General features: G+C 42.6%; 2 protein-coding genes across 3 annotated transcripts in view; one reads left to right on the top strand and one right to left on the bottom strand.

The window, feature by feature from the left end:
* MTBP (MDM2 binding protein) overlaps positions 1 to 27,596 on the bottom strand; it is a 237,345-nt gene that overhangs the window by 44,463 nt on the left and 165,286 nt on the right. The window contains exon 23 of one of the 2 annotated variants that reach the window (XR_010837356.1): positions 13,155 to 13,459. The exons of the other annotated variant lie outside the window; for it this stretch is intronic. The gene's annotated coding sequence lies outside the window, so the exon portion shown is untranslated. Of the gene's footprint in view, positions 1 to 13,154; positions 13,460 to 27,596 lie in introns of those variants that run through there. 2 annotated transcript variants of the gene reach the window in all.
* Positions 1 to 27,596, top strand: part of SNTB1 (syntrophin beta 1) — a 214,522-nt gene that overhangs the window by 117,482 nt on the left and 69,444 nt on the right. The window contains exon 4 of the mRNA XM_059043450.2: positions 15,391 to 15,598. Coding sequence (XP_058899433.1) covers positions 15,391 to 15,598 — 208 coding nt within the window. The remainder of the gene's footprint in view (positions 1 to 15,390; positions 15,599 to 27,596) is intronic.

Below are 27,596 nucleotides of genomic sequence, written 5' to 3'. Positions count from 1 at the left end.
GAACAGAAGGCAAAGTATGGTCCCAGATAAGCAACATGAACATCACCTAGGAATGTATTAGAAATGCAGATTCTTGGAAGTCTGAGGGTGGGATCAAGCCAACTCTATTCTTTTTTTTTTTTTTTTTTTTCTTGCGGTACGCGGGCCTCTCACCGCTGTGGCCTCTCCCCTTGCGGAGCACAGGCTCCGGACGCGCAGGCTCAGCGGCCATGGCTCACGGGCCCAGCCGCTCCGCGGTACGTGGGATCCTCCCTGACCGGGGCACGAACCCGTGTCCCCCGCGTCGGCAGGCGGACTCCCAACCACTGCGCCACCAGGGAAGCCCAAGCCAACTCTATTCTAACAAGCCCTACAGAGGACTCCGATGCACAGTCAAGTCCAAGAACCACTGCAGGACGGACAACACTCCCTCCTACCTGCTATATCCAAAACACAGATTCTCAGCCCTCTGTGTACTCCTAACAACCATTGCTTAAGCAGCTTTACAGCATGTGTGGCATCTTGTTACCATTGTCTGATTCTCTCTCTGAATTGATTTCTTAGTGCAGGTGTTTGATCTAGTGCGTACTTAACTAGCCAATACCTTATTCGGTGCCTGACCCATGGTAGGTGCTCAGTACATGTCTGCCAATAGAAGGGGTGAATTCATGAAGACAGGGAAGCTAGACCTATGCTTTCAAGAACACGATACATTTTTAAGAGCTGGAAGGAACTTTGGAGAACAATTCATACTAAACTGAAGCCCAGCTGAGAAGGGTTCCAAGGTTACAACAGTGACTTAGTGGTAAAATAAGACATGAATGATGTCTTGATGTCTTTGAGCTCCTTGCTGCTCAAAGTATGATACAGAGACACCAGCAGCAGTGCATCACCCGTGGGTTTGTGAGAAATGCCAAATCTCAGGCATCCCCTCACCCCTGCATTTTATACCAGAATCTGCATTTTACTATGATTCATCTCACTACAGTGTGAGGGGCATTTTCATTTTGACTCGATCACTCAGCTTTCACCAAATGAACCTCTCATTCTTTGGTTGACTGTCCTTTTTTTGTTGTTTTCTAAAGATGAAATTCAATATCCTAGTGAATCCACATATGTGAGGAATTTATTAAGGAGGGGATGGTGGTGGTGAAATTAATTAAATTTACTCAGTGCCTTGGAAATAAAGCTTTAACAAATGATCAGAAAAAGTTCCTTCAGTGCAGATAGGACGACTGATTTCTCATTTAGAAAAGCACCCAACCTGGCTCAGATCCAGGCAGAATGTCAGCTACTCCACTCATGAAAGGTCAACATATTGTTTCAAGTAACTTTTATGAAATGCTCATCTCGCACTTCCCTGGTGGTGCAGTGGTTAAGAATCCGCCTGCCAATTCAGGGGACACGGGTTCGAGCCCTGGTCCAGGAAGATCCCACATGCCACAGAGCAGCTAAGCCTGTGTGCCACAACAACTGAGCCAGAGAGCCACAACTACCGAAACCCACACGCCTAGAGCCCGTGCTCCGCAACAAGCGAAGCCACCGCAATGAGAAGCCCGCGCACCGCAGCGAAGAGTAGCCCCTGCTCGCTGCAACTAGAGAGAGCCCGCGTGCAGCAATGAAGGCCAAACGCAGCCAAAAATAAATAAATTAATTAAAAAAAAAAAAAAGCCAGTTGCTGTTTAAAAACAAAGAAAGAAACGCTCATCTCAAATTTGGAAGCACTATGAAGATGGTTCTATGTAAGCCAACACCTCAATGTCATCAACCTTGTACCCTTACTCCAGCCTGCTTTGTTCCCACAGGGCCTAAGGTGGAACCATTTGGGGCTTTGTTTTCTCCCATCTGAAGTAGAGCCAACTTTCTGTTATGGTTATGGCAACAGAGTAATAGTGTGAAACAGGGAAGCTCCTTAGCATAAAATATTTCCCTCTAGAGTTTCAACTTCTGCCCCGAAGTCTAAGCCTAAGGGCTGCTTACAATTAGTAAAATCATGTGACTTGAGTTCCTTATCTCCTCCAGCTGTCCATGATGCAAAATGAGTGATGGTGTTGGCAGGCACGAGAACAAAGGAGGGAATATTAAAAGCATGGGTCATACCCAAGTCCTATAATTGGTTCCTTCCAAAGTTATTTGCTGTATACCGTACAATACCATACGAATCAAAATCTCAGCAGGTTTTTCTATAGAAATTGACAAACTGATTAAAAAATTCATATAGAAATGCAAAGGACCCAGAATAGCCAAGCAGTTTCAAAGAAAACGAAGTGACAGGACTAACACGACCTCACTGAAGGATTTTAATAAAGTTACACGATCAAAACAGTGGGGTACTAACTTCAAGATAGATGAACTGATCAATCGAAAATAATAGAGGTCCAAAAAAAGACTCATACATAGATGAATAACTGATTTTCAAGAGAAATGCAAAAGTAATGGAGAAAGGATAGTCTTTTTTAGCGAGTGGTGCTGTAAAAATAGCATATCCAAACGCGAAAAAAGAACTTCACTCCGTACCTTACACGGTATATAAAATTAGTTCAAATGTATCATCAACTTAAATGTAAAACTTAAAACTATAGAACTTCTAACAAAATAAGAGAAAACTTTTGTGAATTTGGGTTAGGCAAAGGTCCTATATATGGCACCAAGAGTGCAATCCATACAGGCTGATAAATTGGATTTCATTAAAATTAAAAACCTATTCAGGGCTTCCCTGGTGGCGCAGTGGTTGGGAGTCCGCCTGCCGCTGCAGGGGACGCGGGTTCGTGCCCCGGTCCGGGAAGATCCCACATGCCGCGGAGCGGCTGGGCCCGTGAGCCATGGCCGCTGGGCCTGCGCGTCCGGAGCCTGTGCTCCGCAATGGGAGAGGCCACGGCGGTGAGAGCCCCGCGTACCACACACACACAAAAAAACTATTCATAAGAGAATGAAAACACAAGAAAATATTTGCAGAGTAATACTTGATAAAGGACTTGTATCCAGAACAAGGTATTAAAAACTCTCTAAATTTAATAATAAAAAAGGAATAATGCAATTTTTTAAGAGCAAAAATTTATACAGACACTTCACCATAGAAGATAGATGGATAGGAAATAAGCACATCAAAAGATGTTCTACATCATTAGTCATTACAGACATGCAAATTAAAACCACAAATGAAATAACACTACACACATTAATCTGGCTAAAATTGAAAAGACTGATCATATCAAATGTTGACAAGGGTTTGAAAGAATTGGAACCTCCATACACTGCTGATTGGAAATGAAAAGTTGTTACAAGCACTTTGATATGCAGTTTGTCAATTCTTTAAAATGTTAAACACACGTCTATCATGTGAACCAGCAATTTCACTCCTAGCTGTTTACCCAAGAGAAATGACAGCATGTGTCCATAAAAAAACACAGTTGTTCATAGCAGCATTATTTGTCATAACCAAAAACTACAAACAACCCACATGTCCATCGAAAGGTGGTGGATAAACCAACAGTGGTATATTCATACAATGGATTACTGCTTGGCAATAAAAGGGAATTAACTACTGACACATGCTACAACATTGTATGCATCTCAAAATGATTGTGCTGTATAGAAGAAGTCAGATAAAAAGGAATATATACTGTATGATTCCATTTATTAAAATCCTAGATAATGCAAACTAAGCTGTAGTAAGAGAAATGGAGGGAAGAAGAGTCATGGGGGATACACATGTGTCTAAATCTTGTACACTTAAAATTATGTGCAGTTTATTGTATGTCAGTTATAACTCAATAACGCTGTTTAAAAATAAATGCAGTTATAGATAGAGTTTCCAATGAACTGGACTATTTGCTGGTTGAGAATATCCTCAGCTTCTGTGCCTCTCTGTCCCTAGTCGTGGTCCCCCCCCATCCCGCAGACTGGAATGCCTTCCATCCATTCTCCACCTGTCAAAATCCACTTACTCCATAAGCCCCATCTCAAATGGCTTTGTCTTCCAGAAGTATTTCCTGATCCTTGCAATCTAGCAGCTTTCCTTGGATAACCTATGCTTCTTTAATGGCATACCTGTTCTGCCATATGCCCTGCCACCCCCCTCACTAGGCTGTAAATGGACTACATCCAACTTATCTTTGTATCCCACCACACCCCACCATGCCTAGCCGACTTCTATTATCCATGTGTGGGTATTTTTGAATTCAGTATTGGGTGGACCCATTTCTCCAAAGATACAAGTATTAATTCATAAATCAAAGGGTCAGAATAGAATGCTCTTCCACTCTGCTGTAGTTTAACCTTTAGTACCTAAATTGTTCTCTGCATTTCTACTGCTGGTACCCCCATACCTGCAGAGATGTCCTAGCAGGTCTCTCTCCCCTCCAATCCCATCTCCCCAGCATGATCTCCCTAAAATACAGCTTGGTCATGTCACTTGCTGAAATGAAATTCTGTCAGTGGGTCCCCTTCAGCCTCTCTCCCCTGTTTGTCCCTTCACTTCATTGACCACCTTTCCCCTACACTTGGTCTAAGCCAAGACCCACACAGAGTTTCCATAGTGCGCAGTGTGGATTTCCTCGCCTGTCTTTGCTCAGGCAGCCTCTCTCCTTGGGATACTCTTCCCTGGGCTACTAATCCTTCTGCTTGGTTTACCCAGCCTATCCTCTTCCTTCAAATGTAAGCTTTAGGATCATCACTGTATTTGATATAACTCAGCCCATTCCTCTTTGTGGTTGAGGAAAGTGAGCTATGGAGAGGTTTAGTTCTTTACTCCAGACTTTTCAGCTTCATAGCCAGTACATGGACCAAGGCCAACTGACTCCATCAACGATACTCTAACCAGTGTGCTGTGTGGCCTTTCCTGGAGGGCAGTCATTGAGTTTTTTGTTTGTTTGTTTGTTTTTTAAATTAATTAATTTATTTATTTTGGCTGTGTTGGGTCTTCTTTGCTGTGCTCGGGCTTTCTCTAGCTGTGGCCAGTGAGGGCTACTCTTTGTTGCGGTGCGCGGGCTTCTCATTGCGGTGGCTTCTCTTGCTGCGGAGCACAGGCTCTAGGTGCGCAGGCTTCAGTAGTTGCAGCACGCGTCCTCAGTAGTTGGGGTGCACGGGCTTAGTTGCTCCCCGGCATGTGGGATCTTCCCGGACCAGGGATTGAACCCGTGTCCCCTGCATTGGCAGGCAGATTCTCAACCACTGCGCCACCAGGGAAGCCCAGTCATTGAGTTCTTTGTCTGACACTACCCACTCCCGCCTCACCTTTCAGTTCCTGCAGACAATAAGCTCCTTGAAAGCCATGGCCATATTGTCAGACTCTGTGTCCCTAGCACCTAGCTGACTACCTGGCAGAGAGCAGACCTTCAATAAATCTTTCTGAATGAATGATTCAAGCATGATTAAGGTTATATGTACTTGCCCCAGCCTCAAATCTCTCTTCTTTTGGTTTCTTTTTTTGGAGGAAGTATATTGAAGTCTTAACAAAGGCAGTCTGGGCTAATTGATAAGCAGTCCTCATGCAGATTGCCCGAGGGTACAAAGCTGGATATAAAGTTTAATCAATTGCCTTGAACATCTGGAGGGAACAAATGTTTGGAACGCCGTGAGGCAGAGGCAGGTCTCCCTGGCAGCAACCATAGAAGTCACTGCATTCTTTTCTCCCCTCCAAGGCATCTGATGATGGCATCTGATGGTGCCTCCCACCATCACCCACCCCAGTCCCCGGAACCTCCCCTACCCCATGCACTCCCATGCCAAGAAGTAGAGAGCTTCGAGTTAATTTCTTCATTTGTAGCAATTTTCCAGTTCCACTATTTTAACATATATTTTCTTTAAAAAAAAAAAAAACAGCTAATGAAGTCAAAGCAAAATCAAACAAATCCAACCCACAGCCTTGCTGCTTCACAGAGAAACTGACTCTCTTTCCAACTTGTTTCACACCTTGGCATTTATTACAAGAATGAGGAAGATTGAATTTCATGTCACGTGACCTTTTGAAACTCAGGAGGATCATTTGCATTATTCTGATGTTCACCCTCTCTTGCAACCAGTACAGAATTGCATGACAATTCAAAACTTGTCTAGATAGTTCAGATATAGATTTTTTTAAATAGCAGTTTTGTGGGTAGCTGATTTATTTGTTCGTGCTTGTTTAAATCCTTCATGTAATGAAAATGATTATTGCTATCTACAAAAGAGGTGAAACTGTCTTTGAGCAAAGCCTTCACAGAGAAAATAATTATGAAGCTGTCATTTCCATAAATACCTTGACAGTGAAATATCTACAAAATACTATAGTGAGTGTTTCAAACACAGAAAGAGCTACTAGTCTCAAATTCAGGACCAACCCTCTGGAAAATGGTAGAGAAAGTTGTTTGGCTCCAGCACACCATGAGTTCTCCATTCTTTCCCTATTCTCTGAACTTGGAACTTAACACGGTTGTTAAGAAGTTGGATTCTAGGGACTTCCCTGGTGGTGCAGTGGTTAAGAACCTGCCTGCCAATGCAGGGGACACAGGTTCGAGCCCTGGTCCGGGAAGATCCCACATGGTACAGAGCAGCTAAGCCTGTGCACCACAACTATTGAAGCCCGCGCACCTAGAGCCTGTGCTCCACAAGAGAAGCCACCGCAATGAGAAGCCCACGCACTGCAACAAAGGGTAGCCTCCGCTCTCTGCAACTAGAGAAAGCCTGCACGCAGCAACGAAGACCCAATGCGGCCAAAAGTAAATAAATTTATTTTTTAAAAAAAGTTGGATTCGAGGCTCAGTAATATTGATACTACTGCCTGTAAGTGTGACCTTGGCTAAATCATTTCTCTTCCAGAAGTTAGGGTTTTGTTGCTTTTTTATAATCTTTAAAATGAGTGGTTGCCTTAAATGACCTCTAACTTCCTTCTGGATTGCTAATTCTGTCTTTGATCACTCATTCATTCATACATTAAACTACGATAATTTTGGTTTCTGCTTTTCTTTATCTAGTTCTCTCATGCTAACGAAAATCGCCAATGGTCTTTTCCACTTCCTGATTCCAAATTCCCTGGCAGCTCTAGTCCTTTCAGGTGATAGAACTTCTTCAAATTTTTCTTGTCCCATCCAATTTATGTCTCCTCTTCGCCATTCTCTCGGGACCGTCTTCTCTGCTGGCTGGTGGCTATTACTAATCTTTGTTGAAGGGTTCATGTCTATTAATGGTTTAAGGTGCTGCCTTCCGTAGCTAACACATCTTTATTTATATAGGGGCCATAGACATACAGTAGTGCTTTTGCCCTTATATTCTCCCCCTTTCTTCTCCTCCCTCCTTGAAAGACTTAGTCAAAATTAAAACTAAATGGATGAGCCATATTTCGGGGCTAGTGAAGTACTGTTCTCTATGTAAGCAGCTGCCAATTTCACATGGTTAGTTATTGCTTAAGTAATTTATAGAGAATTTAACAAAAGATTCTCTGCTCCTTGAACAGATACAAATTCTTCTCTTGTGTTAGGAATTTCTCACGATATTTGAAAAGTTAAGAAAGTGTGTATGCTTGTCCAAGATTGCTAGACAGTAATCTTAGTGATTACAGGAACACATATCTGTGTTGAGTTGCTCTTCTCCTCATGTGCCTAATGTCATGTCTAGTAGGTACCAGACACTCAGAAAATAATTGAAAAGGTAATAAATGAAAAAGGCATCTCACAATTTTGTAAATGAGGCAGGCCAATAAGTCTTACTTTTTCACATGAAACTCTGACATAGAAGAGTTAGATGACCTCCACTTCTATTCTTATCTCTCAGAGATAAGCACTTTGAATTACTATTCCTAGTTGCTTCAATTCTGTGTCATCATTTTACCCTGTTTTCCACATTTGCAAGGCTGCCTGCTTTTACATCTAATCCGGGTAAGTCTCACAAGATCACAAATTGATTATTTTAGCCCAAGAAAATCATGTATGGCAAATTGTGTGATAAACATGATAATATGAAATAAAATACAATAAATATTTCTGAGCTGAATGCTATTGCACTTCACCCATGTAAACTAGCCTTCTCATGGGACATTAAAACATGTTTGACTTTATTTAATGTACCAAGCTTATGACTTAGAACTGAAGACACTTTGTACCATAGAATTAAATTCCATTCTTCAAGACCAAAAAGGTTAATTTCTAGTAAAGGAAAAAATAAAAATGTCAGTGGAGGCAGTTATAGAACTTTATCTAGAAAGGGAGTTACCATAGAGATGAGACAATCTTTTACTAGTAGACAGAGCCATCCATTCACTTAGCCCAGCCAATACTTATGGAATACCCTCCTCCATGTGCCAGACAGTGGGGGTGAAATGAAGGTAATTCTGCTATATGTCATACCTTCAAGAAATGTATAGGCTGATGGGGGAGATAAACTATAAAAGGATAAATTGTGAAAGAAATTATCAGATGACTAAAAATGAGAACTCTCTCCAAGGGTAGGGCAACAAGGAGCTACATGTCAGAGCTACATGTCAAAATGCTTTCTAGATATTTCTAGAACTATCAAACAGCATGAGTGCTGTCAATCCTCACTGCCATGCCATGGCAGACAGCAATATATGATTATGCTACTTCACCTCATGGAGCCTAGAATGAGACCTCAGGCTCCTTCTCAAGACATCATTTCAGGCCTTGCAACCATCAGTTGCTTGTGCCCTTCTGATCCCATACCTTGGTGCGTTCAGTTCCCTACCCCTTCTCGTCGATTGTTGCTGCACTTTGAGGACCCGCCGCGGCTGGCGGCAAGTGGTGCCCGAACAGGGACTTGACGAGAGGGACATCTGAATCTCGAAAAAATGATTTCACAGGGCAACAATAACAAAAATGGAAAGAATGAGACTGGTAATTACAGCAACAAAGATGGGTCTAATCATAAAGCTGGAAGTGGAGCTCTAATAGAAGCTGCAAAGTCAAAGATACTATTTTTGTGTTGAAGTATGTGTAGGAGGACAAGGGACTTTACTGGCCGGCCATAGTTTAAAGGTAGTTAAAGCTGTTACAAGTTTGAAGTTTCCCTCCTTTTTTCCTTCTGATTTTCCCCAATCTGATTTTGAATTCTCAAATCTGGTGCACCTTAAATTATAATAATGGTACCATTTTAATTTCTTCAGTTTCTGTTACTAATAATAGTTTGGTTTTTTTATAAGCATTGGGATTTGGGGAAGTTTGCATTGTCTTATTCTTATCAACCGGTTATTACTTGTGTTACACCCTCATATGCCTTGCTAATAGGAGATTTACAGATTGAGTTTACTTCTGGTTCCTTAGGATATAATATAACTTGTCAGAATTGTATTTTTAGTACTTGCATTCTGCCTATGAAAGGAACTTTTTCTGTTATGATGTTAAAACAACCTTCCTATGTAACGCTGCCTGTAAATATTTCTGAACCATGGTATCATAGTACTAGCATGCAAGCTTGGCTAGAATTATCTGAAGCTTTAAAAAGACCTAAACGATTCATTGGAATATTAATATGTAGCATATTAGCCTTAGCCGCTTTAACAGCCACAGCCGCTACCGCCGGTTTAGCATTAAGTAAAACTGTACAACAAGCAAAAAAAAAAAAAAAAAAAAAAAAAGACATCATTTCAGGCAACCACTACTTTTTAATCAAAGTTGACCTAGAAAGTAGAACTTATATCCCACCTTAGATAGTGCTTCAGCTCCATTATGAAAATTTGGTACCTTACAGTCTGGCTAGCTTTTCTGAAAGGGAGATGATATTGATAACACTTGGAGACTGAATGAGTACCAGGAAACAAAAGACAGGAGGCGTCAAGGATGATTGGGTCATCCAACCTGGATTATTGGGAGGGTGCTGATACTGTGAAGACAAAATAACCACAGAATACTCTTGGAGAGTAGGTGGTATATGTATATTCTACAAGTATGAAGTTATTACAAGATACCTAAATGAAGCTGGAGCATTTATGTTTCTTGTCAAATCTGGACTTTATTTTTTGTTTGTCTTGGTGATTGGTACTGTCGTTCATTCAGTTGTATAAGCCAGAAAACTAGGCATCCTAGACTCTTCCCTTTTCCTCACTCCTCATAGCTAATCCATCATGAAGTCCTATCAGTTTTCTTTTCTATACATTTCTAATCCATGTACTTCATATGATTTCCACCACTAGATATTGCACTGGACATACTTACAGTAAATAATTATTCATTGTTTATCTGAAAATCAGATTGAACCGGGCACCTTATATTGTTATATGTGAAATCTGGCAACCCTAGCCCAAATAATCTAATTCCAAAGAAGCAGAAATAGGTCTTTAGACTTCAAATGCTATGCTCTGGATTGAACCATGGGGTGGATTGTTTATTTTGTCGGTGTATGGTACTAAGATTCTAGAGACAAATGTATATTTATTTGACCTGTATTGCACCTTGTATATTAACATGGCTTTAAAAAAAGAAAAATCCAGTTGAGTAAGGTCAAACCACAGAATATTTTGTGAGGTACAGATGAAGTGTGGAGTAGAAGAACAAAATGTTTTCTCTAGTTTGACGTTAGCTGACTCCTCTTCCAAAACTTTGATAACGATATTGCTCTGCTCCCATAGGAGAGGCCAAAGTGCTGAAATTCTTCACGTATTTTGTAAATGTATGTATTAGCGAAACACTGAAACCTAGCCAATGTGAGAGATATTGTCAGGTTCCCTCAGAGCTGAGCAGAATACTATATCATGCATGACCTGTTTTTGAAATGGGATTTTGTGAAAAAACAGCAGAACACCTTTTTCTGGCTTCTTTTCCATTAACTGCTCACACTTGACACATTCCTTAGATGATCTCATCAGCTCCCACCACGGCAACCATATTCCCAAATCTCCATTCTTAGCTGGGGAGTGTAGTTTTAAGCAACAGAATCAACTCTGCCTGAGGATATTAGGGTGCTTGCATATCTCCCGGAGTTCAGATAGCCAGGCTAGGAAGTTCAACATCCAACCACATGGTGAAGGCTGTTCTAGAAGAAATGCCACCGTTGCCATCACTTAACAACCATCCACACAGCTGCCTCAGCTTGCACCTGTGACAGCTGGCACTGGCCGAGCTCTACCACTGCCGCCATTAAGAGCGGGGTGCCTCCACCACTATACGTGCCAGAGGTCGGATCCTGTACTCACCTACTCTCTCACGTTGCCTCCTTCAGGGTTGCCATTTTGAGTGAGGGGCTCGGTGCCCTAGCGGCGAGTAAGGCTGAGAACTGGAATTCTGGCTTTTACTTTGGGGAAGCTCAACTCTGAGTTTGGAAAACTTTCCAAATACACAGGAAGGGTGTTCAAAAGATATTGAGCAAGGCGTGAAAATTCTTCTCCACTCTTGTAAACAACAGACCATGCTTTGCAAACATCCTACTAAATGGAACATAATGACTAAGACACAAGCCTTGCAGTTAGGTGAACTTGGGTTCCAGTTCTAGCTTTGCCTCTTACTAACTGGGAGATTGGACCAGCCTAGCCCCTCTGAGGCTCAATCGTCTCATCTGTGATGCAGACACATTAATACCATTCCCCTCATAGGACGGTGATAAGGATAAAAGGAGGAAAGTGATCTCGTTTGGTGGTGGAGTTTACATCCCCACAGGACAAATACTAATCCTCATTTTGAATATTATTACTGCCATATTTTACCTCTTTCTTTAGTGTTGTCTTTTGCACAGAAGACTATTTTTTTTCTAGTGAGTTGTTTCACTAATGACATATCGCAGAAGGTATAAGCATTCATTTTCTGCAACTTTTTTCTAGTATTTTTTTTCTGATGACATTGCAAAAAGATTTTAGAAATTGTAGAAAAGCAGAAACGTAGAAATAAAAATGACTCGGAATTCCACTATCTAGGGGTAGCCACTGTTAAAGGTCTGCCATGTATTCGTCTGCCGGGAAATTTTTTATCAACCACCGGAGTCACAGATTTGTGGGACAGTAAACAACCATGTGGTTTGCGTTCCCCTCGATTCCCGGGAGTTCCGCGAGTCCACAGGCCACCTTCCTAGTCACCACCTCCGTCTGTGTTTTCTCCAGCCTCGCATCGGAGGGGAAAGGTCACTTGAAACCTCCGTTGCCAGGTTGCAAGTTATGTTTTATTTATTAATATTGTGTTAAGAGGCTTCGGTTTTGTGTGCCAGCCTTGTGTTTCTAAACAGGGGAAGTAGAGGATGCTGGGAAATATTATTTGGCTCCGTGAGAGCCTTTGAGAGAGTGAGAGGGGAAGAAAATGACTCTTTTAGTGTGAGGTTTGCCAAATGATCTCTGAGAAGCTGTGATATCATTCATAGGCCTTGCCAAGCTGCATGGAAGCAGCTCATCTTGGCAGACATCTAGAGCGAGCATATAATTCCTTGGGGTTGGTATGGGCCTTTATCAGAAATAGTTCCATAGGCAGTATTTACATAACTGTGGTGGAGTGTGAGAATAAACACAGCTGTGGCATTGCCCTAAATATTTCTATTCAGCAGGGAATTAAAAGAGAACTTTATCTCTGAACTACAGATAAACACAATTCATCAAGCAGTGGTCAGTTCAACTGGGGAACAAAACAGGAGTTAGAAAAGACTGGTCTGCTGAAAATAGCTCCAGTCAGCCCGCCTGACTTCATTGCTTCTTGCCTCCCTCCCTCCCTCCCTCCCTCCTCCTCCCCCAGTTCCAGAAATGTAGGAATCATCAGCTCTCAAAGAAGTTGTCTAGATTTTTTTTTTTTTTACAGCAAGGAGGAAGCGGAAGCCCCTCAGTCTGTTTACTGCGCACAGACCTACTGGGAGCCAGCATGCTTCCGGGTGCTTTATCTATGCGTCTCATTTTATTATTTATTTATTATTATTATTATTATTCTTATTATTGTGATACGCGGGCCTCTCACTGTTGTGGCCTCTCCCGTCGCGGAGCACAGGCTCCGGACGCGCAGGCTCAGCGGCCATGGCTCGCGGGCCCAGCCGCTCCGTGGCATGTGGGATCTTCCCGGACCGGGACACGAACCCGCGTCCCCTGCATCGGCAGGCGGACTCTCAACCACTGCGCCACCAGGGAAGCCCCAATACAGTCTTAAAATGCCAAAAGCTTAAATGACAGCTACTAGCATAGGCTTTACCAGTCACGAAGCACATTCACTATCTCATTTGGTTCCTTAGTAATAACCCCATGAAGGTTATTATTATCACTTTCATTATAATCATCATTATCACTTTCATCATCATCATCCCTGTTTTATAGGAATAAAGAAACTCAGGGCTCATAGAAACTGTGACCTATTTGTGATCTGTGTATGATTCAGGACTTGTAGTTGTGTTTGAAAATTACACAGCTCAAACTGGCTTCTGCAAAAGGGGAACATGGAAGAAGATACTAGGATATGCTGAGTGTCAGGTACGGCTGGATCCAGGTCTCTCATCTTTCAGCTCTGCTTTCCTCTGTATTGGCTTCATCTGCAGGCAGACCACCCTCTTGATGGCCAGATGGCCATCAGCAGATCCATGATTATAACTGTTCCCTCTGTATATATGATGAGAGAAAAACATCATCTTAACAATGACTCCTGAAGAAATCCTGGGCCTGGATCTCCTTGGCCAAATTGCATCACACCTACAACCTTTAACCCATCAAGCCCCAAATCACATAGACTGAGAATGGAGGTAAAGCCTGTTACCAGAAGAGGGGGGGAGTAGAAACTGGGCAGACAGAACCACAGACGTCCATAAGGAAGCACAGTTTATAAATGACAGAGCTTGGGCTTTGGGACAATGTTGTTTTAACCAACAGGCCAGTCCTGCTCCTCGCCCCTCCCACTCTCCCTCCCACCCCCCCCTCCCCCTCCCCTCCCCCTCCCCCTCTTCTGTTCAAATACGGTGAATACATAGTGGGTACACATGGAACAAAATTCAGAAAATACAGAGTTATACAGTGAAAGTTTCCCTTCTTAAGTGAGTGGGTTTGCTGATTCATTTTGGTTCTAACATTCTGCAAGGATTGACTGTGTTCTCAGTTGCTTGTTTGCATTTGTATTCAGGCAGGCCTATAAGACAATTTTTATAATGGGGCTGTGTTTTTATGTGGCTTGCAAACATATTTTGGTACTCTCTCTATTGTGAAGATATGGCTTCGATTACAGAAATTGGCTTTGGGGGACTATTGTACCTCTTCTGCTATTAAATGTGTATATGTTTATGTCTCCATATGTAAAATCTAGCATAGAACTATTTTTTTTTGAAATAAAAACTTTTTTTAATTTTTAAAAAGAGAAAGTTTCCCTTCTTATCTTGTCCTGTCACTCAATTTCCCTCCTAACTGAACCTACCTGTACACCTCTCCAGGCATAGTCTCCACATTTACAAACATTTATTTGGATCATTTTTACATTAATGATATGATACTGCTCTCACTGTCTGCCCTGTGCATTTTTCACTTCCATTGCATTGGGCATTTTTTGGTTCTCTGACTCTCATGACTTCAGCCATCCAACCACAGTGCCATTTTTTACACACCACTTAGTTATTTTTCCACCCCTGAGTTTTTCTTATTTTCCTTTTCTTTCTCCCCCAGCCCGGCCACCTCCCCTCTTCCTACTTTATTTCCTCATCTTTATCTCTCCTTTACAAATGGATGAGGTAATTACTGGAGTTGAAAGTGCCTTTTTAAAGAATGAGTACCGGAAATATTTGACCCTACAAAATGGTTCTTTTGGGGTAGGTTGTCAGCAAAATACTTCAGTAAGATGAAACCACTCCACATCTCTTTTCACCCCCAGAGTCACTGGTTAGCTTAGGCAGTTCAGAAAGCAAAAGAACTTCAACAGTACCCAGTACCTCGACCCATGCCTGCGTACAGTCAATGTTTGTAGATGAATGAATGAGCGAGTGAATGAATGAATGATGGGGGCATTAAGGTAGACCATGGGAAACAAGTTAAAAGTAAGAGTAAAAGGGCTTCCCTGGTGGCGCAGGGGTTGAGAGTCCGCCTGCCGATGCAGGGGACGCGGGTTCGTGCCCCGGTCCGGGAAGATCCCACGTGCCGCGGAGCAGCTGGGCCCGTGAGCCATGGCCGCTGAGCCTGCGCGTCCGGAGCCTGTGCTCCGCGACGGGAGAGGCCACAACAGTGAGAGGCCCGCGTACCACAAAAAAAAAAAAAAAAAAAGAATTATTAGTTCAACTTAGCGGGGAGAGACAATATGGAGGTGGGGGGAAAAGGTTATTACGGAATTACATGAACTCTCATCTGTGTGAAACTTTTGAAAATTGTAAAGCACTATAAAGAATCTTTTATTCAATTGAAAAATCAATTCAAACATCTTAATTGAAAAGCTAAAAATTAAAATAAAATGTATAATAGGGAAAGAAAACGAAGAATTCGTTCACCTTTGAGGCCCAGGACTTAGGAAGCATGATCTGCCAGGGAACCTTCCAACTCTCCTCTCGTTGCTTCTCTAGGCAACTTGAAATCCACTCTCCAGATGCTAAGCACACGGTGCTCTTGAGGAGCAAGGACTCAGCCACCGCCCAGGCCTGGTTCAGCGCCATCCATTCCAACGCCAGTGACCTGCTCACACGAGTGATCCCCGAGGTCCGAGAGCAGCTGGGGAAGACGGGCATTGCCGGGGGCCGGGAGATCAGGCATCTTGGCTGGCTTGCAGAAAAGGTAAGGAAAACGCTCCCCCCCGCCGTCCTAGGCATTTTCCCCAGGCTTTCCCAGCACTTGCTGCAACCACTGAAGTCAGGTCCCTCATTCCACAGGCTGATTCTCTCGTTGGGATTTCGCGTCTGTCTCCAGCAGGTTTTCTATCTATTGCCTTATGCAGGGGCTGTGTCTTCAGCAACCCTGATTCCCCACAGACGGTCCAATGTGTGGCAAAATGCAGGTGGTCACTAATTGTCTGTTGCATGGATGAATGAGTGATAAAGTGACCGGACAGTTTGATTCTCATAGGTACACAGGAAGGGCAGGGGAAATAACTCAGACTCACAACACAGCTGTCTCCTTGGGAGGTAAGGAAGTTGAAAATTGTTGCTTAAAGAGAGTTCGTGTGGGTTTTGATGGACCTGCTTGTTAACATAGATGCATTTACAAGTAATAACAATGATAATAACAGCAAGGATTTCTTAAGTAACTACTCCACGCTGACTCTTGTATATTATCTTTCCGTTGTATTCTTAAGCCAGCAGGCTCTGAATGTGTCATCGTCCATGAGCATCTATTTTGTGCTAGGCACGGTGCTAGGCAGGAGTGGGGAGGGGTGTATAAAGACGAAAAAATGCTTACTGTCTTTCCCCAGGGAGGACAGCTGCTGTGGAAAGGACCTAGGGTCATGGTAACACTGTCACTCTGACTTCTTTTCCCAAGTGGTGTGATATGTTGAAGATAGTAAAACTCACTGCAGCAATCTCCTGGGAGTTAACCCTCTTCTTGATTTCAAAGGATTGAGCCTTTGCCATTGCCCTTATATCTGATTGCTGTCCCTTGAACTTGACCTTGAGTGCTCAGGAACACTGGGCTTTGGTGACAGTCTGACCTCCCAGTGACTCACATTCTAATAGGCGGTAAATGGGAATAATGATTGTTGCAATAACAGCTTTCCTGCCAGGGAACCATGTCATCTGAGAAGACCCAGTCCAATGGCCCTTGAAACTAATACTTGAACACAGCATTCAGCAGTTTTCCACCATTGTTCTTTGTTCGCATCAGTTCATGCGTGGGTCTCAGCCACAAAGTTCAACACAAAGTGGGCTGTTTGGTTTGGTATTGTCCCATCTCTCACAGGTTTCAAAGGACTAAAGGGACAGTGCAGGTTGTGGTGGCACCAAGATCATAATAAATGAAAACCACAGGTAGTCTCTCATGACACCGTGTGTGGGGATTCCTGATGAAAACAGCACTGCAAATCTGGACGATAGCATTTTAGAAGTCGTTCTCTAACCCTCTCCACTTTTTACTCTCTCCAAATGTATGTGTTTTTATTAGGCGAAGTCTCATTAGTCAGGGATCTTTCAGTTGCAAGAGACAGAGAGCTCAACTCAGCTTGAGCATAAAAGGGGATCTACCACTTCTGATAACTACAGTGTCCAAGGGTATAAGCTTCAGGCATGGTGGGATCCAGGGACTCAAATAATAATAATAGACCTGCATCTCCATCTCTTTGTACTCTGTCTACTTTGTTGGTTTATACCCTAGCAAGCCCCCTTTTCCTTGGCCTAAGAGTTCCAGGCTTGTGGGGGCAGTTTTGTTTTGATTTGTTTTTGTAGCTGGCTATTTCAGGGGATAGAAACCTCTTTGCTCTAATAGTTCCCACAAAAGTCCTAAGATCAGCCTGATCTAAACCATGTGCCCCGTTTGTTGAAGGGAGGTGGTTCTCCAATGGAAAACTAGGCTGCTGTGCAAAGAAAAGATTGAATGGGTTCTGGGAAATTCATTCTAGAAGGAAAAGGGGAGGAGTTGATTGGGATGAGAAACGTCCTCACTTGGTTAGGGTCCGGAGTGGACGTGGAAGTGTACTGCATACTTTAGGATCCAGCAGGAGGTGGGTGGCAAACTCAAAAGGGATGACTGGAAGGGATTTAACATAGCAATGATTTATAAGGTGTGGCCAAGGCAATGAAAACCAGTAAGGGATGGAGAAGCACTCCAGAGCTCAACAGGTAGAGGTCATTGCCATCCTTTAACCTGAAATGGCCAGGAACAGGAGAAGTTACCTGAAACTAGCAAGACTGGTAGCTATAGGAAAAGGCATCCACTAAGAGCTGTGGTCTTTGGGAGAAAAACACAACCCCTGCCGATCCCTGCCTGCCGATCTCCTGCTGGTGTCTCCCATTAGCTGAGGCTGATTGGCAGCCGGAGGCAAGAGAGCCCCACTGATGCTGTTAGGGTCAGACTCCCAGGGCTCCGACCAGGGCAGAAAAGGATGGAGCGTGGATCTAGAGGCCAAAGGAGGCCGTCCAACTCACACATCCCTCAACCTTGCAAGTAACTGAGATGGTCTCAACTCTAGGAGGTACTTTTCTCTCGTCTCTTTTGACACCAACTACATTTAAAACCATTACTGTCTGGATAGTTGAAATATGATATTGTGTCATTAGTAGTGATATTGACATTTTTCCCCAAAGGTTCCATTTTCTCACTTATAAACTGTCTGCTTATGCCTTTTGCTTATCCCAAATTATCAGTAGTCACATTAAGCATTCCTGTGGAGCAGTCATAAAGGTGCATAAAAAGCTTTCTGCTTTTAGAATATTGTTATTCTTTTGATGTAATTTCAGAGCATCATTACAGATGTTTCTTTAAATTGTATGATGCGCTATATCCATAAGAGCAATCAATAATGGGTTATCATCGATAATTATCAGAGGCCAGGATGTCTTTTATTGCCTTCATCTTCAGAACTTCTTAAAAGATTACCATAGATCAAGTCCAAGGGAGCAAATGCAAGCTGGAATTTTTTTGAATAAATATTTAATACTGAATCCTAGTGTGTAGACATATGAATGGTTTTTAGCAAAATGTTAGAATGAATGGCAAATCCTTAATACTGTGGCTTTCTTATATCATCACAAATATCAGAGAATTCACTTGGTATTTGTAAAGATATAAAGTATGATCCTATATATATTCAGCTGTAATTTACCTTAAATTGATATCCTTTGTCTTTTCCTATACTGTCAATCTTTGATGTTTTTGGATTAATAACAGTAGCTCTGTACATATTATAGTAGGTCTGTACATATTATATTCAATATCAAGTTTTTAAAACTGGCATTTACATGAACTAAAACAATATAAAGCAACATTTTCCCTCTAAAATGCTGTTCAGTGCAAACCCTAAAACTTCCTCTATACTACACAGAAGGAAAACTTTATATTTAATGTTATTCTTCATTGTGAGATGGTCCAGGGACTAGAAGAATGTCTCCCAAGAAATGCTTAGGTCTTGAGTCAGTGGGGAGAGTTCAGTACACTCCAAGAGAGGAGAATGAGAAAAAAGTGGAGGTGACGGCTCACAGTTTGTAGGGAGAGCAGACCAGAGACTGGTCTAAAGGGAAGTGGGGTCATCCTGAAGGAAGGTGGTAAAAGCAAATCTGGTACCTTGGATGGCACCCAATTATGGAAGATCTTGGAAGCTGGACAGATGGTTTGAATTTGATTTGGTGGCAATAGGAAATCTTCATATAAAAAAATCAGAGAGGGCTTCCCTGGTGGCGCAATGGTTGGGAGTCTGCCTGCCGATGCAGGGGACGCGGGTTCGTGCCCCGGTCCGGGAGGATCCCACGTGCTGCGGAGCGGACTGGGCCCGTGAGCCGTGGCCGCTGAGCCTGCGCGTCCGGAGCCTGTGCTCCGCAACGGGAGAGGCCACAACAGTGAGAGGCCCGCGTACCGCAAAAAAAAAAAAAAAAAATCAGAAAGAAGGGAACTTAGAGGTGACCTCTATGGACTGAACGTGTCCCCCCAGAATCCATAAGTTGAAACCCTAATCCCTAATGTAATCGAATTTTGGGGTGGAGGCTTTGGGAGGTCATGAGGTTTAGATGAAGTCACGAGGATGGAGAGCTCCATGATGGGATTGGTGCCCTTATAAGGGATGAAGACACCGGAGCGCTCTCTCTCTACCACGTGAAGATACAGCAAGCAGGTAGACTTCTCCAAGCCAAGAAGAGGGCCCTCTCTAGAACCCCAGGCTGATACCCTGATCTTGGGCTTTCAGGCTCCAGAACCGTGAGAAATGTATGTTTGTTCTTTAAGCCACCCAGTCTGTGGTAATGTGTTACAGTAGCCTGAACTCTGGGACCTAGAAAATGGAAGGTGTTTTATTTATGGTCACACTTTAAGTCAAGATACAGAAATAATTAGTGAGTGGAACAGTGCTGTGATATCATTTTCTCTTTAATTTTTAAAAGAATCCAGTGCAGCTCATTCATGGCAATCAATTTAATTCTTTCCTTGAATTCTGGCAGCCATTCCCTGAACTCTCTACAGAATTAAGGTCAGCTCTGCAATCGCCTTTGAGTGGGGCTGTTTTCCTTGTCTCCTTGGTGTCCTTGGTCCTGTAAGTGACACCACAGTGACAGGTCCTGTACTGCTTTCCCCTGTGAGTGCCCTCACCTGTAGATGGGCCAGGTGCACCAATATCAAGTCTTTCCTGTGATCATATTAGTCTCAAGCCTTTTAACTCTTTCCAAGCCCCAGTTGCCCCAAAAGGTCCATAAATGCTTATCCCTACCCTGAACAAGAAAATGCATTATGCCCCAAACAAATTTTTTCAAACATCTTTCTTCAGTTAATCTTTTTACAGTTATTATTGAGGTGTTTTCAATGATCCGATTTCAGACAAGAGAAAAAGAAAGAGACTAAAATAAAGAATAATAAAGAAAATAAATAGAAAAAAATAAATTTGTGACTCTCTCACTACTTAAGAAAACAATCATAAACAGGGATATGGCAGAATTGTTAAATTCTGTTTTGTGCTCAGTTTGTAGGGTATTGTCTTTGCTTTACCTTGTTATCTCAGTTTGAGAACATTTCTTTTCAGATTAAAAACACAAAAACAACACAATTTAAAAAAAAAAAAAACAAACCCCGTTGGTAGCTCTGAGATGCAAGTTTAATTCTCAGTTTTTCTCATTTCCACTAGTTTCCTTCAAATGGGAAGGTTTATAGAGCTGTGCCTCCCCAGGGCGTTGTTGGAAGAGATGAAGCTGGTAGTTAGTATTTATTATGTGCCTAGTCTGTCTCAGGCAATGCCCTTGAAATAATCTCTATCCTAGGAGGCAAACTTGGAGAAGTTAAGAAACTTTTCTAAGATCACTTCTCTAGAAAGTGGCAGAGCCAGAGTTAGAGCCCCTCTTTCTAACTCCACAGCTCAGAACTCTCCACTAAGCTGAGCTAATAAGGGACCCATATGAGTGAGACCCCCCCCAGAACCCCATGTCAGAGCACCACTACATACCAAAAGCACAGTTTCAGAACTAAGAGACATATCAAAATAACTCAAACCCTTCGTTTGCCTTTATGAAAATAAAGGGTATCTTTGTCAGTTCGGGCTATCACAGAGTGCCATAGACTGGGTGGTTTATAAACAACAAATATTTATTTCTCACAGTTCTGGAGGCTGGAAGTCCAAGATCAGGGTACCAGCATGGTTGAGTTCTAGTGAAGGCCCTCTTCATGATTTATAGACAGTCCTCTTCTGTATCCTCAAGTGGCAGAGAGAGAGAAAGGGCTAGCTGTCTTCTTATAAGGACACTAATCCTATCTTGGGGGCTCCACCCTCATGACCTAATCACTTCACAAAGACCCCACCTCCTGATACCATCACATTAGGGGTTCAACATATAAATTTGAGGGGGACAGAAACATTCAGTCCACAGCAGAGGGGATATACATACCACGACAGAGCAACACTTAGTAAAATCTTTTCTCTCCTGTCCAGCAAAGACTGAAATTATCTTTGATAGAATAGGTTAGAGGAACACTAGAATACACACACATACACACACACACACACACACACACACACAAATATAATTTGTGTACACACACACACACACACACACACAGCATCGGCCTTGCTTTGCATGTTTCCAACATCTATGAATTCCAATTATCATGGTTTAATTAAATAATCCCAGTCTCTCAACAACATGGTTCAGATTTCAGTTACCATGGCATATTAACTGTAAGTAATTTTACAAAGCACAAATTTTGCTGCGAGGTTTTTAATTCCACAGATCACTGTGTACATAGCTGACGTGATCACGATTCCAACCAATCACATCACTTATTTCCCAGGCTGTCATGATTGGTCACAGAGTCCCTGTTAATTCACACACAGACAGCCAGGTGAGTAGCTGTGTTTCCTCTTTGTCTCCTAAGGATAAATCTATATGGCATTTACAGGAATGGAAAATAGAAAGGGGGAGTGAAGGTAAACTTATGAACGTAGATAAAGAGAATAGCTGTGAAGAAAGGATGAAGATGACCCAGAAGAAGTGATGCCAGTGGGAAACTTCACATAAATGGAGCTCTCAGAGATGTTTCACATCATTGAAGGTTCCAAGTATAAAATAGTTGCTAGCTAGGGCTTCCCTGGTGGCGCAGTGGTTGAGAGTCCGCCTGCTGATGCAGGAGACACGGGTTCGTGCCCCGGTCCGGGAGGATCCCACATGCCGCGGAGCGGCTGGGCCCGTGAGCCATGGCCGCTGAGCCTGCGCGTCCGGAGCCTGTGCTCCGCAACAGGAGAGGCCACAGCAGTGAGAGGCCCGCGTACCACAAAAATTAAAAAAAAAAAAAAAATAGTTGCTAGCTGATCCAGACTTAGAAAGAAGATGGAAAAGGAGAAATTATAGTAAATTAGCCACCTTCCGGCCCCACCCCCCCAAAAATAAAGGAGAATGATGACTTGTCAAGACGTAGGAAGGATGCTCACACGTCTCATACGTTATGTGATGAGAGGAAGGCAGCAAGCACTGTTCAAACTACTCTTAGTAAGTTTTCAACAAAGAAAGAAAGCACTTTAATCCCCAATCTTTCCAATGTTTTAAATTATAGACTACTTCGTAAATATTAGTTTTACGATTTTTTGTTTCCTTATGCATTTATAACTGACAGTAAGACAATTTGAATGTTTTAATAATATTTTTGAAAGTCCTTAGAACAATGCCAGTTTTTCCAACTGATTATGAGATCACTTAGTATGATTTCAGGTTGCATAGTCATTTTTATTGACCAGCACTACTGTGCAAAGGCAGGTCTCTGTCTCTGTCTCTCTCTCCATTTATCCATCTCTCTCTATATCTATCTATCCATTCATTCATCTACCTATCTTATCAATCCCTACCTATCTATCTGTCCATCCATCCATCTCTATCTATCCTTATTCATCTCTATTTATCCTTATCTATTTCTACTGATACCTCTCTATCTACTCATCCAGCTCTCTCTCTATCTCTCTGTCTATCCATCAACATATTTTTCTATATTACTACTTAATTCATTGGACTATCATTAATTTTCAATTCCAACAATAGCAATCTATTCACCCCCAAAATTGCAGGTGAAATATAACTGAGTAATTTGATTCTCTAGCCACATTACCCAGCTATATATTAGAGGAATCTCAAGTGTAAATGTAAACTAGCCCTGGCCTGAGTAAAACAGGCTGCTGGTAATCAAGGTCTTGACAACGTAATTAACAGAATGATATTTCTGGAGACTCTAAATATATCAGCTCCACCATCTGCCTAAAAATCACCTAAGTAGGAATTTCCTACCACTTCTTCCAGGAAGAAAATAGTCTCTGACCTGAGGGAACTCCCATCTGATAAATGGAAGTAGGACTACTGCCCAGGCTACCCCTGACTTGCATCATCCCTAAATCAAGACTCTTTGTTATGCTAGGAAACACAGTTAGTGCAATTAAGTGCTAATAGGCCTGACATGTTGCTTTAAAAGGCAGTCACCAAGATTCCGCATGAATCACCTCCCAGGCGGAGCAAGACAGGAAAACCTGGCAACAGCTTGGCTATCTTTCTGTTAGTCTTTTACTGGAAGTGTTTAAAGTGAATGTAATTCGAATTGCCCCCATCTTACATTTGCTCAAATAAAAATCAAAGACGTAAAATTAGGATGGAGCTTGGGGTGGAAGCGGAGGCAGCCATAATGAAAGCATGAAAATATGCCCACTTTTATACATGACTTCACAGTACCATTTAGTCATGAGTCATTCTCCCCGAGGTGGAAACATCAGAGCTGCCCGTGTAAGAGAGATGGGGACGTGTACGTTTAGTTCCTGTAGGCTGATTCGCACAAATTCTCAGGGACCTGATTCCTTCTCTTTGGAGAGGCTCATGAGACTCGAGATAGAGAGCTCCCTGTGCCTGGTTGTATGGCTAGCAGACTCTGCTAAACTTCGTTTTATCTTATTAGGCATTGCAGATTGCTCTTCCTTTATGAAGTAGATAATTACATTGATGAACGTCTTAGGTAGAATTCTTTGGAAGCTGAGTCTGAGATGGAGCTTCTGGAGGAGTGATTACAGAGGAAGGACTCCATTATACAATAAAATGAGGCATGTTAAACATTTTCAGAGTTTGAGCAAAAATCAACTTGAACCGGAAGTGGTTAGGAGCTTGGGGAAAGGCTTATATAAAGTGTGGAAGCAGAATAAAGAAATGATTGATCAGCTACAGCTTAAAGCCTCGTAGGCAGTGATTGGTTGTCCTTAGGTTTCAATTTCGTAACCTCGAGGCATTTCAGGCTTAGATTTTGGTTTGCTCACATAGACCTCCTAAGCATTAGATCCATCTCAGTCTAATGGCCTCCTTGTTTAATTAATTTAACAACTCTTAGGAGGAGCCTGTAAGGAAGTGAGTGAAGCAGCATAGGCAGGGGAGGAAGCTAAGTGTGGACGTGGTGATGTTGCCGGTCTCAGGCAAGTCCCTGGGACGAGCCACCAAGTGAGGGTCCTTGGCTTCTTGCATGAAGGAATTCAAGAGTGAGCCAAAGTAGAGCGAAAGCAGATTTACTCAGGGAGATACACACTCCATAGACAAGAGTGTGGGCCATCTCAGAAGGCAAGAGGCCCTAGGCTATGGGGTTGTTTGTTTTTATGGGCTGGGTAATTTCATAGGCTAATGAGTGAAAGGATTATTCCAACTATTTTGGGGAAGGGGTGGGGATTTCCAGGAACTGGGTCACCACCCCTTTTTGGCCTTTTATGGTTGCCTCCTAACTGTCATGGCGCCCGTGGGTATGTCATTTAGCATATGCTAATGTATTACAATGAGCATATCATGAGGCTCACGGTCTGCTGGAAGTCAGATAGTCCACCATCTTGGATTTAGTTGGTTCTAACCAGTGGCATGTCCTCAGTGGCTGTGTCATTCTTTTAAAGGTGGTGCCCCTTCCTGTCTCAGTGTCAGCTAAAATCTAGCCTCAGCGCATCCCGTAGGGAGCTCTGGAGCATGAATGGCAGCACAGAACTGTCCCACCTTGAGCCAAGGGAGCTGGGATTTTTATCCCACCGTATAAGTCAGTCATGGGCTGTGGGCTACTCTGGAGGTCACAGGAGGCCATTCCTGTCAACCAAGGGCAAAATTCTCTAGAGAAGGCGAAGGGTCACATTGTGGGCAGTCAGTGTTCACATCAGGGGAGTGTTGGATTCACCAACCTAGTAAAGGGAATTTGGGCAGAGGACCAGCAATATCCACTGTAATTTTCCTCCATGTGATGTGTCCACATGGAGGAAAAAAATTCCAACAGATGTACATGGCAACGTTAAGTAGCAGAGAGAGAACGATAGGAGCCAGTTCTGGGACATGCGGAAGGCTGTCACCGCTACCTAGAAGTTTACTTTTGTTTATAACTGTATTCAAATTCTAGTAACTCACTGTGGCATTTACTCACTCCTTCCTCCTTCACACCACGGAATAATTATTTTTTAATGCTTTGAAATTCCCAGATGTCATTTTCAGAGTCCCTTTACATCCTTACATTTTTGGCTTGGGCTTTTTATTACTTCTAATAGGACCAGGCTGCGATTTTTGCAAATGTAGTGCAAATTAACGTGTTTCATTTTCCATCTTGAAACTCCTTGAAGTTGGTATTCTCGGGTTTTAAAAGCTGAATCAGTTCCCGGGTTTATCCAGTGGGTAAACCGGAAGTTCTTTGTATTGATTTTATTTAGAATTAGAGCTAGAAATATAGGTGTATCTAGAGTTCCAGAATCTGATTTAAGAACATCCCTATCTGCACATGGTCTGCATCAAGATAAAAGTGAGGGTCTAAAGAATGGCCCCCACTCACTTCCCTTTCTTCATGATTCAGGGGGAGGCCCTAAAAATATTCCTTGATCTGTTTATGCCCTGCAGGTTGTAACCTTGCAGGGAAAAGAGGTGATTTCTTGTTTAGGTCTGTAACTCCAGCACCTAGCCAGTGTCTGGGAAATAGGTGGTCAATCTATGTTTGTCAAATGTATGAGCCAGTGGACCAGTGGTACCAGCCAGAACATGTATTCCTGGTTGTCAGTAGACACTGCTACACATTTTCTCTGGGAATAAAATACAGTTTCATATGATGTGTTCAGAGTGGTCAGGTCTAGGCACCTGACCCTCATTTCCGTGTTCTAAACAATCATCCTTTCACATGAGAACTCTCAGACCATAAACTTGGTATAACTTAGGGATTTCCTTACTTGAAAATCTCAGGCTTCTCAATTTTGAGTGAGGTGCAGGTGTGATGGTCTTTGAGTGGCCGTACTTTATTTTTGTGAATTTATCCTCCTTCTTAATGAAAAGAACACTAGATTGGAAATCAGAAATTGAGAGCTCTAAACTCAGGTTGCTAGGTGCTCTCTTGCCACCAGTGAATAATGCAACTCAGACACATACCTTACTTATCCCATGAGATTTAAGAACTGTAGAATCGTATAGAGATTTAGAGCTAGGAGGTACAAAAAAATAATAGAGTACAAATTTGCAATTTATGGTACTTGACCAGAATCGTGCTGCTAGTTTGCATTAGGTGTGAGTCTAAAATTCAGTCTGATTTTCAGTCTAGGGCATAATTCACTCCACCTTGGTGCACCTCATTGTCATATAAAGCACTGTAAGAACTATTCAGAATCATGCAAATATATGATCCTTTCATAGCTATTTCTCCATTGGGGAGTATGGGGGACTGCTGGTCTAGAACTTTGGTGAGATCAAAGGTAGGGATAGCAGTGGTGGGTACCTTCTAGAGTGCAAGAGTCAAAGAGTGGAAAAGAGCTCTGAGGAAATGAGAAGAGAGAATGAATGTGAAACCTTGGGGAGCATCAGGAGGAGAAAGAAGATGGGATGAGAGTTGGCTTCTGGTCACGATGACGCACTGGCCACAGCCTCTCTTGCCCTAAGTAGCATTGACTCGTTCCTCTCGTCCTGAAAGACTTCTAAAATAGCACTGGCAATGCTTATTATTGCCAAATGATGGTTTGTCCAATAACTTTATTTTGGCTCACAAAACATCTGTTTGTCTAGTTCATCTACCTCTCTACCTCCTCATCCCTGACTCTTTGTTCTTGATGCTCTCTGCTTTGCATGCATGGACTGAGTCTTGGGTGAACTGTAATCTGTCTGATTCTTCTCAGTTGCAGGTTACCTAGATTCTTTACTATACATCCTTTTCCCTAGTTAGTTGTCTACCTGTAGGGCTGCTTTCTGCTTATTAGCACCTCCAGTAATGGGTGTGGAAGAGGGAGAAATGCAAATCAACTGAATTGGATTCTTGCCAGAAGCCTTTGGAAAAAAATGTGTTCAGGGGTGGAGTAGAGAGACTCCATCCGTGAAGATGGGGCATGTAAGCACGGTTGTTTCACTGAGACTTCAGACAAACATTTATCTTCACGTACCCAGATCTCCCAACACAGACACACAGGATACACCAAAACAACCTGAAGTCAATAGTGTCAGTGCTCAAAACACAAAACGATCGCATGCGTGTGTATGTGTGTGTGTGTGTGTGTGTGTGTACACAACGCACAATTTAATTGCATGTATCTTATGCAGTTAAAATGCTTCAGGTAGCGAGCATTTTGGCTAAGGTGAATTTGGGAAACCTAGAAATGAGGTTGGAGTCAAATAAATCCAATAAGAACCAATTGAATGAATATGTAGGA

Source organism: Kogia breviceps, chromosome 17 (genome assembly GCF_026419965.1).
Source record: "Kogia breviceps isolate mKogBre1 chromosome 17, mKogBre1 haplotype 1, whole genome shotgun sequence".
Classification (NCBI taxonomy): Eukaryota; Metazoa; Chordata; class Mammalia; order Artiodactyla; family Physeteridae; genus Kogia; species Kogia breviceps.
Note: the sequence above shows the minus strand (reverse complement) of the source record. Positions and strands in the feature narration are given on the sequence as shown.